The sequence below is a fragment of the Sorex fumeus genome, unplaced genomic scaffold (assembly GCF_029834395.1).
Source record: "Sorex fumeus unplaced genomic scaffold, SorFum_2.1 ptg000047l, whole genome shotgun sequence".
Classification (NCBI taxonomy): Eukaryota; Metazoa; Chordata; class Mammalia; order Eulipotyphla; family Soricidae; genus Sorex; species Sorex fumeus.
Window position 1 is genome coordinate 34,794,693 of NW_026606104.1, and position 10,716 is coordinate 34,805,408.

The 10,716-nt window shown below is 51.4% G+C and overlaps 1 protein-coding gene across 1 annotated transcript in view; it reads left to right on the forward strand.

Annotated features, from left to right (window-relative positions):
- Positions 1-1,042, forward strand: part of PADI3 (peptidyl arginine deiminase 3) — a 32,038-nt gene extending 30,996 nt beyond the window's left edge. The window contains exon 19 of the mRNA XM_056122918.1: positions 665-1,042. Coding sequence (XP_055978893.1) covers positions 665-898 — 234 coding nt within the window. The 3' untranslated portion in view covers positions 899-1,042. The remainder of the gene's footprint in view (positions 1-664) is intronic.
- Positions 1,043-10,716: the final 9,674 nt, after the last annotated feature.

A 10,716-nucleotide genomic window follows, 5' to 3' on the forward strand; every position in this document is an offset into this window, starting at 1 on the left:
CACACACACACACACACACACACACACACACACACACACACACACACCCCACCCCCTGCCCAGTTGCCTTCTTCTTTCTGGCCAGCTGTTTGCCCTGCTGGATTTCCCCACCTGCCACGCCTCTCCCTGTCCTTCCGGCCTCTTTAAGGAGGAACCTTACCAGAGCCCATGTGCCTGCTACGAGTTCATGCACAAGTCCAGGCCCCTGGAGTTTGCAGGACACAGAAGCCACCCAGACCAACTTCCTCCCAAGCCGAGGATGTAGCCTTGGGACCCCATAAAAGCAGAGGGCTGGTGGGGCTGGAGTGATAGCACAGCGGGTAGAGTGTTTGCCTTGCACGCGGCCGACCCAGGTTCGATTCCCAGCATCCCATATGGTCCCCCAAGCACCACCAGGAGTAATTCCTGAGTGCATGAGCCAGGAGTAACCCCTGAGCATCGCTGGGTGTGACCCAAAAGCAAAACAAAACAAAACAAAACAAACAAACAAAAACAGAGGGCTGGTGCTGCATCAGGAGGGCTGGCACCTCTCTTGTCACTGTCCCTAGAGCTCTTTCCTAGGCTGTAGAGAAGCCCCCACCCGCCTCCTTCCCCCAGGTCCAGCCAGTGAGGCTGTAGCAGGGACGGGATGTGCTCCCACTGACGCTGCCCCACCCGCCGGCAGGTGAACATGCTGGTGCTGGGCCAGCACCTGGGCATCCCCAAGCCCTTCGGCCCCGTCATCAACGGCCGCTGCTGCCTGGAGGAGAAGGTGCGGGCGCTGCTGGAGCCGCTGGGCCTGCACTGCACCTTCATCGACGACTTCACCCCGTACCACATGCTGCACGGGGAGGTGCACTGTGGCACCAACGTGCGCCGGAAGCCCTTCGCCTTCAAGTGGTGGCACATGGAGCCCTGAGCCCTGAGCCCTTCCTCCCTCCCTCCCTCCCTCCCTCCCTCCCTCCTCGCCCCTGCGGAGGAACATCCGTCCTGGTGATGGACTCAGAGACGGGCCCCGGAACGCGCCTCGAGAGAGCCCCAGGTCACCGATGGAATCCTGAAGCCTTTCCCCTGTCGATGTCCACACCTCTCCCCTGCCCTCTTTGGTTCTCGGACTGGACTCCACTTGGCCTCCCAAGGAGGACCTGATCACTGGTGGCCTTTCATGTGGCTCAACATGACCCACGGGGATGCCCCCCAAACAACCCCCTCTTCACCCCGTTCACTTGAGTTGGATTCACACTGGGATCTAGAAGCTTCCAAGCAGCTTATCTGCCATCTCTCTCTCTATGTGCTCTGGTGGCGGAAGGAGCCACCATTAAGCTTTGGCCTCATGGTCTCTTGCTCCAGGGGAGACAACCCTAAAGATCAGCACAGGAGAGAGAGCCCACTGAATCCCCCACAGGGAAGGCTGGGGGGACATTAAGATCATAGCTATGGCAGCAATGGATTGGCCACGCTCCCTGCCAGATGTGGAATTCTGTCCCTCTCTTCCTCTCTGTGTGCGTTTTCACATGAGCTTGTAGATGGGCGTTTGAACAAAAGATCATTGTTGCTCAGGCCCTTCACATGCCATTCAGAAATTTGTCTTTGTTCCACCACCACCCCCAACCTCTGGGATTTCTTGGAGATGAACGTACTGGAGAGCCAGAATGATAGAACAGTAGGTAGGGCAATTCCTTGCATATGGCAGACCCAGGTTCAATCCCAGGCATCCCATATGGTCCCCTGAGCAACACCAGGAGTAACCCCTGAGCATCACCAGGTGTGACCCAAAAAGCCAAAAAGAGAGAAGGAGACAGAGAGAGACAGAGAGAGAAGAAAATAAAGTATCAGGAATCTTGGAGTTAAGGGAGTTATGTGGGAAGAGTGGAAGGTGTCCTTCCTAAGTGACAGAGGGTGTCCCAGCTCTTGAGCTTCTGAAAGAATCACTCCTAGGCTGCCACTCCACTCAATGTTTCTTTAGCCTGCTCTGCCTTTGGAGACAGGGCTGAAATGGGTGGGATCCACTGCTGTCACTCACCACCACTGAGCACCGATGAGAATGAACTGATGAGTGCAGTGGAGTTGGGGAGGGGGCAGGAACTTCTCCAGGAGCGTGTTCTGATTGGTCCTTGCTGTGTTTCCATCTCTGCCTAATAAAGATCCAGAGACACCAATGGTTGAAGTCTCATTTGGGTGTTTCTTTGGTCTCCCAGCAGGACAGGTAGAACAGAGGAGGGACTAGGGAGGTCTCAGCTCAGGTGGTGAAGTACAAGCCTAGTAAGTGCAGGGCCCGGAGTTTGATCTCCGGCACCATGTGAATCCTGAGAACTTCATGCATCCCCAAGCAGCATGGGATGTTGTTCTGGTAGCCCCTGACACCTCCAAAGTTGGCCTTGGTAGACCCCTGAAAAGCAGCAGACCAGGCTCTGCTGGTAGTGACACCAGGCACCTGAGCACTGGTGGATGTCACTGTCACTGTCACTGTCCTCCTGTTGTTCATCGATTTTCTCGAGTGGGCCCAGTAACATCTCCATCGTGAGACTTTGTTATTACTGTGTTTGGCATATCGAATACGTCACGGGTAGCTTGCCAGGCTTTGCCATGCGGGAGAGATACTCTCGGCAGCTTGCCGGGCTCTCCGAGTGGGGCGGAGGAATCGAACTCGGGTCGGCCATGTTGGCTGCTTGCAAGACAAACACCTTATCCGCTGTGCTATTGCTCCAGCCCACTGCTGGATGTGGTCTCTAAAAATATAAGACTTTTTGCTGAGGAATTTGGAGCTGATCACCCCAAATTTTAGTAGGATGTTCAGGTTGATCTTTCTTGACCACAGGACAGGTTAGGGCGGTCACAGCTCACTGCCATAATGTGAATAGTTGGATGTAAGCTCCAGGGTCAAAGCCAGGCTGCAGGACTAAGTGAGCGAGGCAGGTTGCAGGCCTGAGCTGTGGTCAGAGGTTGCACTGTGAGTGTGGAAAGGGGAAGCCAGTGTGTGGAGCATGGGGTGCTGGCTGCATGCCCTCTGCACATTCCTTCCTGCCCTGACAAGGCTGTGAGTGCCCTGTGGCAGTCTTGCTCCAGAGCCCCAGGAAGTCGCTGCCCCACCTTGGCACCCCCTACCCCTCCCTCTCTCTTGAGGTGCAGAACACAGAAACAGCTCAAGCTGGACCCAGGCCCCAGTGCTTCTGGGTGGAAAAGAGGTGAAACTCCTCAGGAGAACCCCTCCTCCCCCAGGGTCCCTTAGACTTGCTATGGCGGGCCCCGCAGCCCTCCCAGGAGGAGATTTTGACAGAATAAGCCTTCACTGGGAGCTGAGATATCACACACACATACACATACACACACACACACACACACACACACACACACGTTGTTGGTTTTGTTGAGGGGGGTACAAACTCTATGGAGAATATGGGAAGGAGATAAGGAATGGAAAGAGTAAATTCATGATCTAACAAAAGTCACATGTGAACTCTAAACCTAACCTGAACCCTTATCCTAATCTTAACTGTAATACTAACCCTAATTCTAACCCTAACCCTGACCCAAACCAGAATCCTAATGCAAACTCTAACACAAGTCTAACCCTAACCCCAAACCTAATGGTTTTTTAAAAATTTTAATTTATTTATATATTTGTAATTGACTCACAATGAGATACACAGTTACACAGTTGTTCATGATTGGGTTTCAGTCATATAATGTTCCAATGCCCTTCACCAGCATACATTTCCTACCACCAATAACTCAGTTTCCCTCCCCTCTCTCCCTGCCTGCCTTTATGGCAGTACTTTAGTGCTTTTCTTCTCTCTCTTCTCTCTCTCTCTCTCTTTCCCTCCCTCCTTTCCTCTCTTCTTCCCTCCCTCCCTCCCTCCCTCCCCTAACCCTAATATTAAACCTAACCCCCTCATGCTTATCTTCACCCTAAGTGATACTAACCTTACCGTAACTCTGAAAAATGAAATAAGAGGGATGGAGAGATAGGACAACAGGTAGGGTGCTTGCCTTGCATGCAGCTGACCCGAGTTCATACCCAGCGCTCCATATGGTCCCCTGTAAGGAAAAATGAGTACCGTGGGGTTTCTTGGTACAATGCATTCGGTGGCCAAGAACCACCTCCCTGACCTCTCTGGCAGAGGAACAAAGAGACAAGGACCACAGACTGATTCTGGTAATAGACAGTGGACATTTAATTCAGAACTAAATAGCAAACTTATAGAATATCTGAAAGGGTTCAAGGTTTAGGGGATAAAGGGCTGCATGTAGGTATGATTGATTATTTACAGAGGTAAAGCGTTTAGATGGAGGCAATTCTTTCGGGGGGATTAATTCAAGGAGCCGTTCTCTCTGAGACTTTACTAAGAAATTCACTCAGGGGTGACAGCATCTGTATTGATTTTCTCTTTCCCTTGCTGCTGGTACATATGAAACAATTAAGTTTATTTCTTAATGAATTGCTCATTAATAATTGCAGTCTTCAGATAAACACAGTAAGAAATATACATTTCAAAATTTAGTTATCTGGGCTCCAGGGGGCTAAGATTAAAAGCCCACTGGGCTTTTACCGTAAATCCCAGACTAAGTCCTCAGACCAGTTTAGCTTTTCGTACCCCATGGTGTTCTGTCTTTTAAGTCATCATGGCTTGTATCAAGACCATGCTGTATGATTTCTGGACTGTCCCATACCGAAGTCTGGGTAGCTTTGCTGCTTGCCTGGGGTCCATCCAGAGATCCCTCTGTGGGACCCAGCTTTTTAGGGTATTAGAAACTATGGCAACTGCATCCTGAGTCAAGTAATTATGACAGATGTCCAGTAGTAGATATCGTTCAGAGTTAATCAGTTCCCAAATATTAGAAGCATAGCATTAATGTTCACTCTGCGTTTATGCAAATAACATAGTTCTGTAGTAAAATATGAAAAGGTTATAGAGGAAAGAGGAAAGTAAATAATTCACTACACATACAAAGACCAGAGTCACCAGCAGGTTTGACTTTTTAAGTAACTGAGCCTGACTTGGAGAGTTCAGTGGCTAACAGAATGAGAGGTAAAGCACAACGAAAAGGTTAAAAAGATAAACTCTGGGAATTAGGAATGCCCATAAGAGCACTGTGGGCTGGAGCGATAGCACAGCGGTAGGGCATTTGCCTTGCATGCAGCCAACATGGCTGACCCGAGTTCGATTCCTCCGCCCTTCTCGGAGAGTGCGGCAAGCAACCGAGAGTATCTCTCCTGCATGGCAGAGCCTGGCAAGCTCCCCGTGACGTATTCAATATGCCAAACACAGTAACAACAAGTCTTATGAAGGAGACATTACTGGGCCCGCTCGAGCAAGTTGATGAACAATGGGAGGACCGTGATTCTGATTCACAAGAGCACTATAAGCTTCTGTTGGGGGGGGGGGGAGGGAGGAAAAGGGGCAATTCACTGATGAAGCCTAAAACATTTGGGGTTAATATCCAGCAGTCCCCCAAGCAGTGTCAGGAGTGATCCCTAAGCACAGAGCCAAGAGTAAACCCTGAGCACCGCCGAATATGATCCCCTCCCCTAAAAAAGAAAGAAGCAGGACACGGGTGACCCTACGTGGAGAGCTGTAAGGAACAGAGTTTGTATGGGTTGGATATGGGGGGTCCCAGAATGGATGCAAGGAAAATCATCCTTTATCGGTGTTTGGGTTGGGGAAGATACGCTAGAAAACGTGGGGATAAAATGGGGAGAATGGGAACAAGTTCCCAAGCAGCCTTTTCTCAACGCCAAAAGTTCTTGAAACAGTCGCCAGGCTTGAAGTAGAGCCAGCGAGAAGCGCTGGAAAATTCCCGCCTTGCAAGCTCGTCTCCTGTGCTCCGGGTTGGTGTGGGTGGTACGTGTGGCCCCACGGAGCAGACAGAGTAAACCCTCCTCTGTGCCACGGAAGACAGGGCTCAATGGGGCCACATTGCAAAGGCGAGAGCCAGAGTGTCCACTTCCTGCTGCTCCAGGGCAGAATGTCTCAAGCACCGGCACAGTTGCCTTCCTACTGCCCTGGGAGTTGGAGAAGAAACAGTCTCGAGGGGTTGCAGCTAGGGAAGGGGCAAACAGAACACAAATAACTAAAACTTCAGGGACATGGAGAAAGTGAGGCCCAGGGCACACGGGGTGGGGGGGGCACTTTAACAGGCTCCCCGTCACCTGGAGAGAGGCGCTATTAAGCTGAAAGGAAACGATGACACTGAACTGTGGGGCCAGCAGAGCAGATGCTTCCAGATACGAGAAAGGCTGTGCTAAGGTCCTGAGGTGGGTGAGCATGTACTGCACAGGCAGGCTGAAGGCAGGGGGGCAAGGGAGGGTTGCATGGAGTAAATGAAGAGGAGATCTGTGTTCCCATAACCCAACCATGACGGTGAGAGCTCAGAGAATGAGCGGTGACAGAGCTCAAAGAATTGGGAGCACAGGCTCTGGCTTCCTAGCATGGCTGCCTGCCTATTGTGTGACCTAGGGCAGGCTACTTAACCTCTCTGATCATTACTTTCCTTGTGTAAGAACAGAGCTGGCGATCGTACCTCCATGAGGGGCTGGTGCTATGAAGGGGGGGACAGGGCGTCGTGCTGACTCTCGGCTGCTCAGTGATGCATGATGAGCGAGGAAAGACTTGAAGCCACTTGCCCAACTATTAACTAATAAGTCAAGAAAATAGTAATATTTGACTCAACTGTCAAACACAATTTGGGGGTGAAAGGTTGGCAATTTTTCTATATTTTTCTACAGTGCCACCTAAGGAGCTCTTACCTGGTTTTTCCTAATGACAACCTTCTTTCTTTCTTTTATTTTTAATAAGTGAAAATGATGTCAAAGTGTTGATTCATACAGCAGGTACAGGCACAGACCGTCTGGACTGCTCTTACCCCGTCCCCCATCCCCCCGCCACCATTTGTTCTTCATCACCTACTTCCCTGGACCACTCCACTACAACTTGAGATTGAAGCCAGCAAATTCTCCCGAGACCCAGGTGGGAGAGAGGCTGGGGTCCTTATTCCCCCAAGTCTGTCACCCTGGTTCTGGGTGCCAGGGCTGGGTCTCCTGATTCCCAAATTTCCTGGGGAAGTTGGTGGCAAAGATTCAGGGGGCTTGTTGATGGGTGTTGGAGGTGGGGTGGGGGCTGGAAACAGTACTGGAGTTCCTAGAAAGGAAGTTCTTCAGGAAGCCCTAGGGAGCACGGAGCTTCCGACACCCCCATCTGCACACTGGGAGCTGCAGATGAGAAGACACCACCCTCAGCAGCTGGGAAGCTGTGCGGGCTTTGATGCGGGGAAGGCCAGCATTACAGTGAGCGCCCGTCGTCTTTCTGGAACCCTTCTTGGCTCTTTAAATGCATCTCAGCATCCTGAGAAACTGCATCTCGGTGTTAATTATCTTAATCTGAGACATCTCAATCCCAGAAATTATAGCTGCTCCGGGCAGTTCCCAGGCTCAGGCAGGCGGGGACCTGTGCAGGGCTGGGCAGGACATTGCTCTGAAATGAGAGGAACGTGGCCCTTGAACGTGGCCCTTGACACATTCCTCAAGGATCATTTGTAATAAGAAACAAAACAAAGCGGGCCTTCCAGCTGCTGCATTGCTTTGCTTCTCCTTTCTCCTGTCTCCTTTTCATTTCCTCCCTCCCTCCTTCCCTCCTTCCCTCCTTCCCTCCTTCCCCCCTCCCTCCCTCCCTCCCTCCTTCCCTCCTTCCCTCCTTCCCCCCTCCCTCCCTCCCTCCCTCCTTCCTTCCTTCTTTCCTTTCCTCCCTCCCTCTTTCCCTCCTTCCTTCCTTCCCTCCCTCCCTCCCTCCCTCCCTCCTTCCCTCTTTCCCTCCTTCCTTCCTTCCCTCCCTCCCTCCCTCCCTCCCTTCCTCCTTTCTTCCTTCCCTCCTTCCCTCCTTTCTTCCCTCCTTCCTTCCCTCCTTCCTTCTCTTCTTTCTTCCCTCCTTCCTTCCCTCCTTCCTTCCTTCCCTCCCTCCCTCCCTCCCTCCCTCCTTCCTTCCTTCCTTCCTTCCTTCCTTCCTTCCTTCCTTCCATCCTTCCTTCCTTCTTTCCCTCCCTCCTCCCTCCCTCCCTCCTTCCTTCCTGCCTTCCTTCCTTTCTCCTTCCCTCCCTCCCTCCTCACAAGGCCTCACAAATGCAAAATAAGTGCTCTGCTGCTGAGGTATATTCCCAACCCACTGTTTGTGGGTCACTCCTGGATATGGAGCTACTCCTAGCTCTGTATTCAGGGCACTCTCCTGGCCATGCTCAGGGAACCATGCACACACTCCAGTTCCTTGAGCTATAGCCCCATCCCACCCCCATTTTAAAAACGCATTCCTCAAGAAACATTTATAATAAGAAAACACCAAGGCTAAAGAGAATTTAAGGCATTTGTCTACTACTCGGCTGACCCCATCTGATCCTTGGTACCACCTGGTCCCCTGAGCACTGCAGTAAGAAACCCCCCAAGGTGCACCATGAGAAGGGCCTAGTTCAGAGGATAAGGCTATTTCCTTGCTTGCAGTGGATTCCCTGCATCACCTATGGTCCCTGAGCACTGCCAGAAGGGATCCCTGAGCACAAAGACAAGAGTAACCCCTGAGCACTGCTGGGCATGACCTCAATTTAAAAAGAAAATAATAATAATAATAATAATAATAATAATAATAATAAAAAGAAAGAAAAGGTAGAGAAAAATAAAGCAGGAAAACTTTAGGGAAGATCTCCCAAAGTGGGTGATCCCAGTCTGGGGTGGGGGGTGGGCTACTGAAACAAACCGAAGGGGTCCAGCAGCCCCGGGTGCAGCTGGGCGCAGCTCTCTGTTTGATGACAGATGTCAGATTTCTGGGGATGTTGAGTGTTTTTTTCCTGAAAAGAAGGGCGTTGGACAAACACAGTTGGGGTTCTCTGACCAGGAAATCAAGGTCATTGGCAAGGACCTGTGCGGTGACCATGAAGCCTGCAGTGACCAGTGCGGGTCAGCTCCGAATGAGGACCCGAGTGCCAGGAGCCCAGCATCTCTGTGAGGGGAAGCAGACGCCTGGGGCATGGCAGGGTGGGAGCCACAGGCAGTCCCTGCTTTCCTGGCACCGCGCCCTGATCCCACACACAGAGAGGAGAGCACTGAGGGAGCTGTCCACTTGTCACTGTGAGGAGGCGGCCTGCCAAATGAGCGCCACCCAGCGGGGACCCCTAGGAAAGGACAACAGTGGTCAGTGCCGGCCACTTCCTGCAGGAGCACATCTGAGGAGCGCATGTCTGGGGCTGAGCCTCTGAAGCGGGAACCACAGTCTGGGCACTAGACCGCACCCAGCGGGAGACAGGCTGGGAGGGCAGTTAGGACAGGGCAGGGGCCACTATGAGCATGAGAGGTGGCCGTGATCACTCTGGACAGGAACTGAGTGCTGGAAGAAGGGAGGTGCATGATAGACCATTTCAGTTATGGTATCGCAAACCACAGCGCCTGGGTGAGAGAGGGGAAAAGTGTCTGCCATAGAGGCAGGGTGGGGAAACTGGGGACATTGGCAGCAGGAAGTGTGTACTGGTGAAGGGACGGGTGTTGGAACTTGGTATGATTAAAGCCCAATCATGAACAACTTTGTAACTGCGTATCCCATGCTCATGCAATTAAAAAAACATTTAAAAATACATTTTTAGGGGCTGGAGCAATAGCACAGCGGGTAGGGCGTTCGCCTTACATGCGGCCAACCCGAGTTCGATTCCCAGCACCCCATATGGTCCCCCGAGCACTGCCAGGAGTGATTCCTGAGTGCAGAGCCAGGAGTAACCCCTGAGCATCGCCGGGTGTGACCCAAAAAGCAAAAAAAAAAAAAAACACATTTTAAAATAATTTTTAAGAAAAGATACACCAGTGAGGGGCGGGGTGCTGGTGGATGGGGTGCTTCAAGGTCAGGGATGGAATCCAGGGTCGCACCCAGGGGAAGTGCGTGTTCCAGCTCTGAACTGCATCCCTAGCTCACAGATAACCGAGCATCCCATGACTCTCCCTGTGCTTTCTATTCCACCACCCAGCCCGCAGGGTTCGTGCCTTATTAGAGACTCAGCACCTCCTTATTTAGCTTTTAATCCTCGCATGTGTATTTACAGACACGTTGATTCGTACTACCCCTGCAGCTCAGTTGAAGATGCTGTGGATAGCGCGGACAATGAGCAGGTGTGGGACTCTGCTTTGAGGAAGCTTCTAGATTTGCAGAAGTAAACAAAGTTCGCCATAACAAGCAGGATGAGAAGGGCCTAGAAACACACCACAATCTAGCACTTTTTCTGAGCTAGGTATGATACTTGGCAAGAACAGCCTGAGAACGGAGACTGACAGACAGAGACACAGATACTGAGCAAAATTTTCTGCAAACCATATTCAAAAAGGATACAATACCAGGTCATACAAAATGGGTTCATGGGGCTCGAGGAATAGGACAGTGGGCATGGTGCTCGCCTTGCATAAGGCTGACCTGGGTTCCATTCCCGGCACCCCATATGGTTCCCTGATCCCTGCCAGGAGTGGTCCCTGAGCACAGAGCCAGGAGTAAGCCCTGAGCACTGCCAGGTGTGGCCCCAAACCAAAAACAAAAACAAAAACATGGGACCAAATCAAATGGATTCCTAGAATGAGACAAAATAAATTTACTAATGGATCAGAGAAAAATGTAAACTCTGATCTCAATAAATCAGAAAGTGACAGTCAAAAACCTTCCCATCATGATTTAAAACAGAACCTCTGCAAAGGATGTTAAAAAGGGGCTGGAGCTTTAGTAC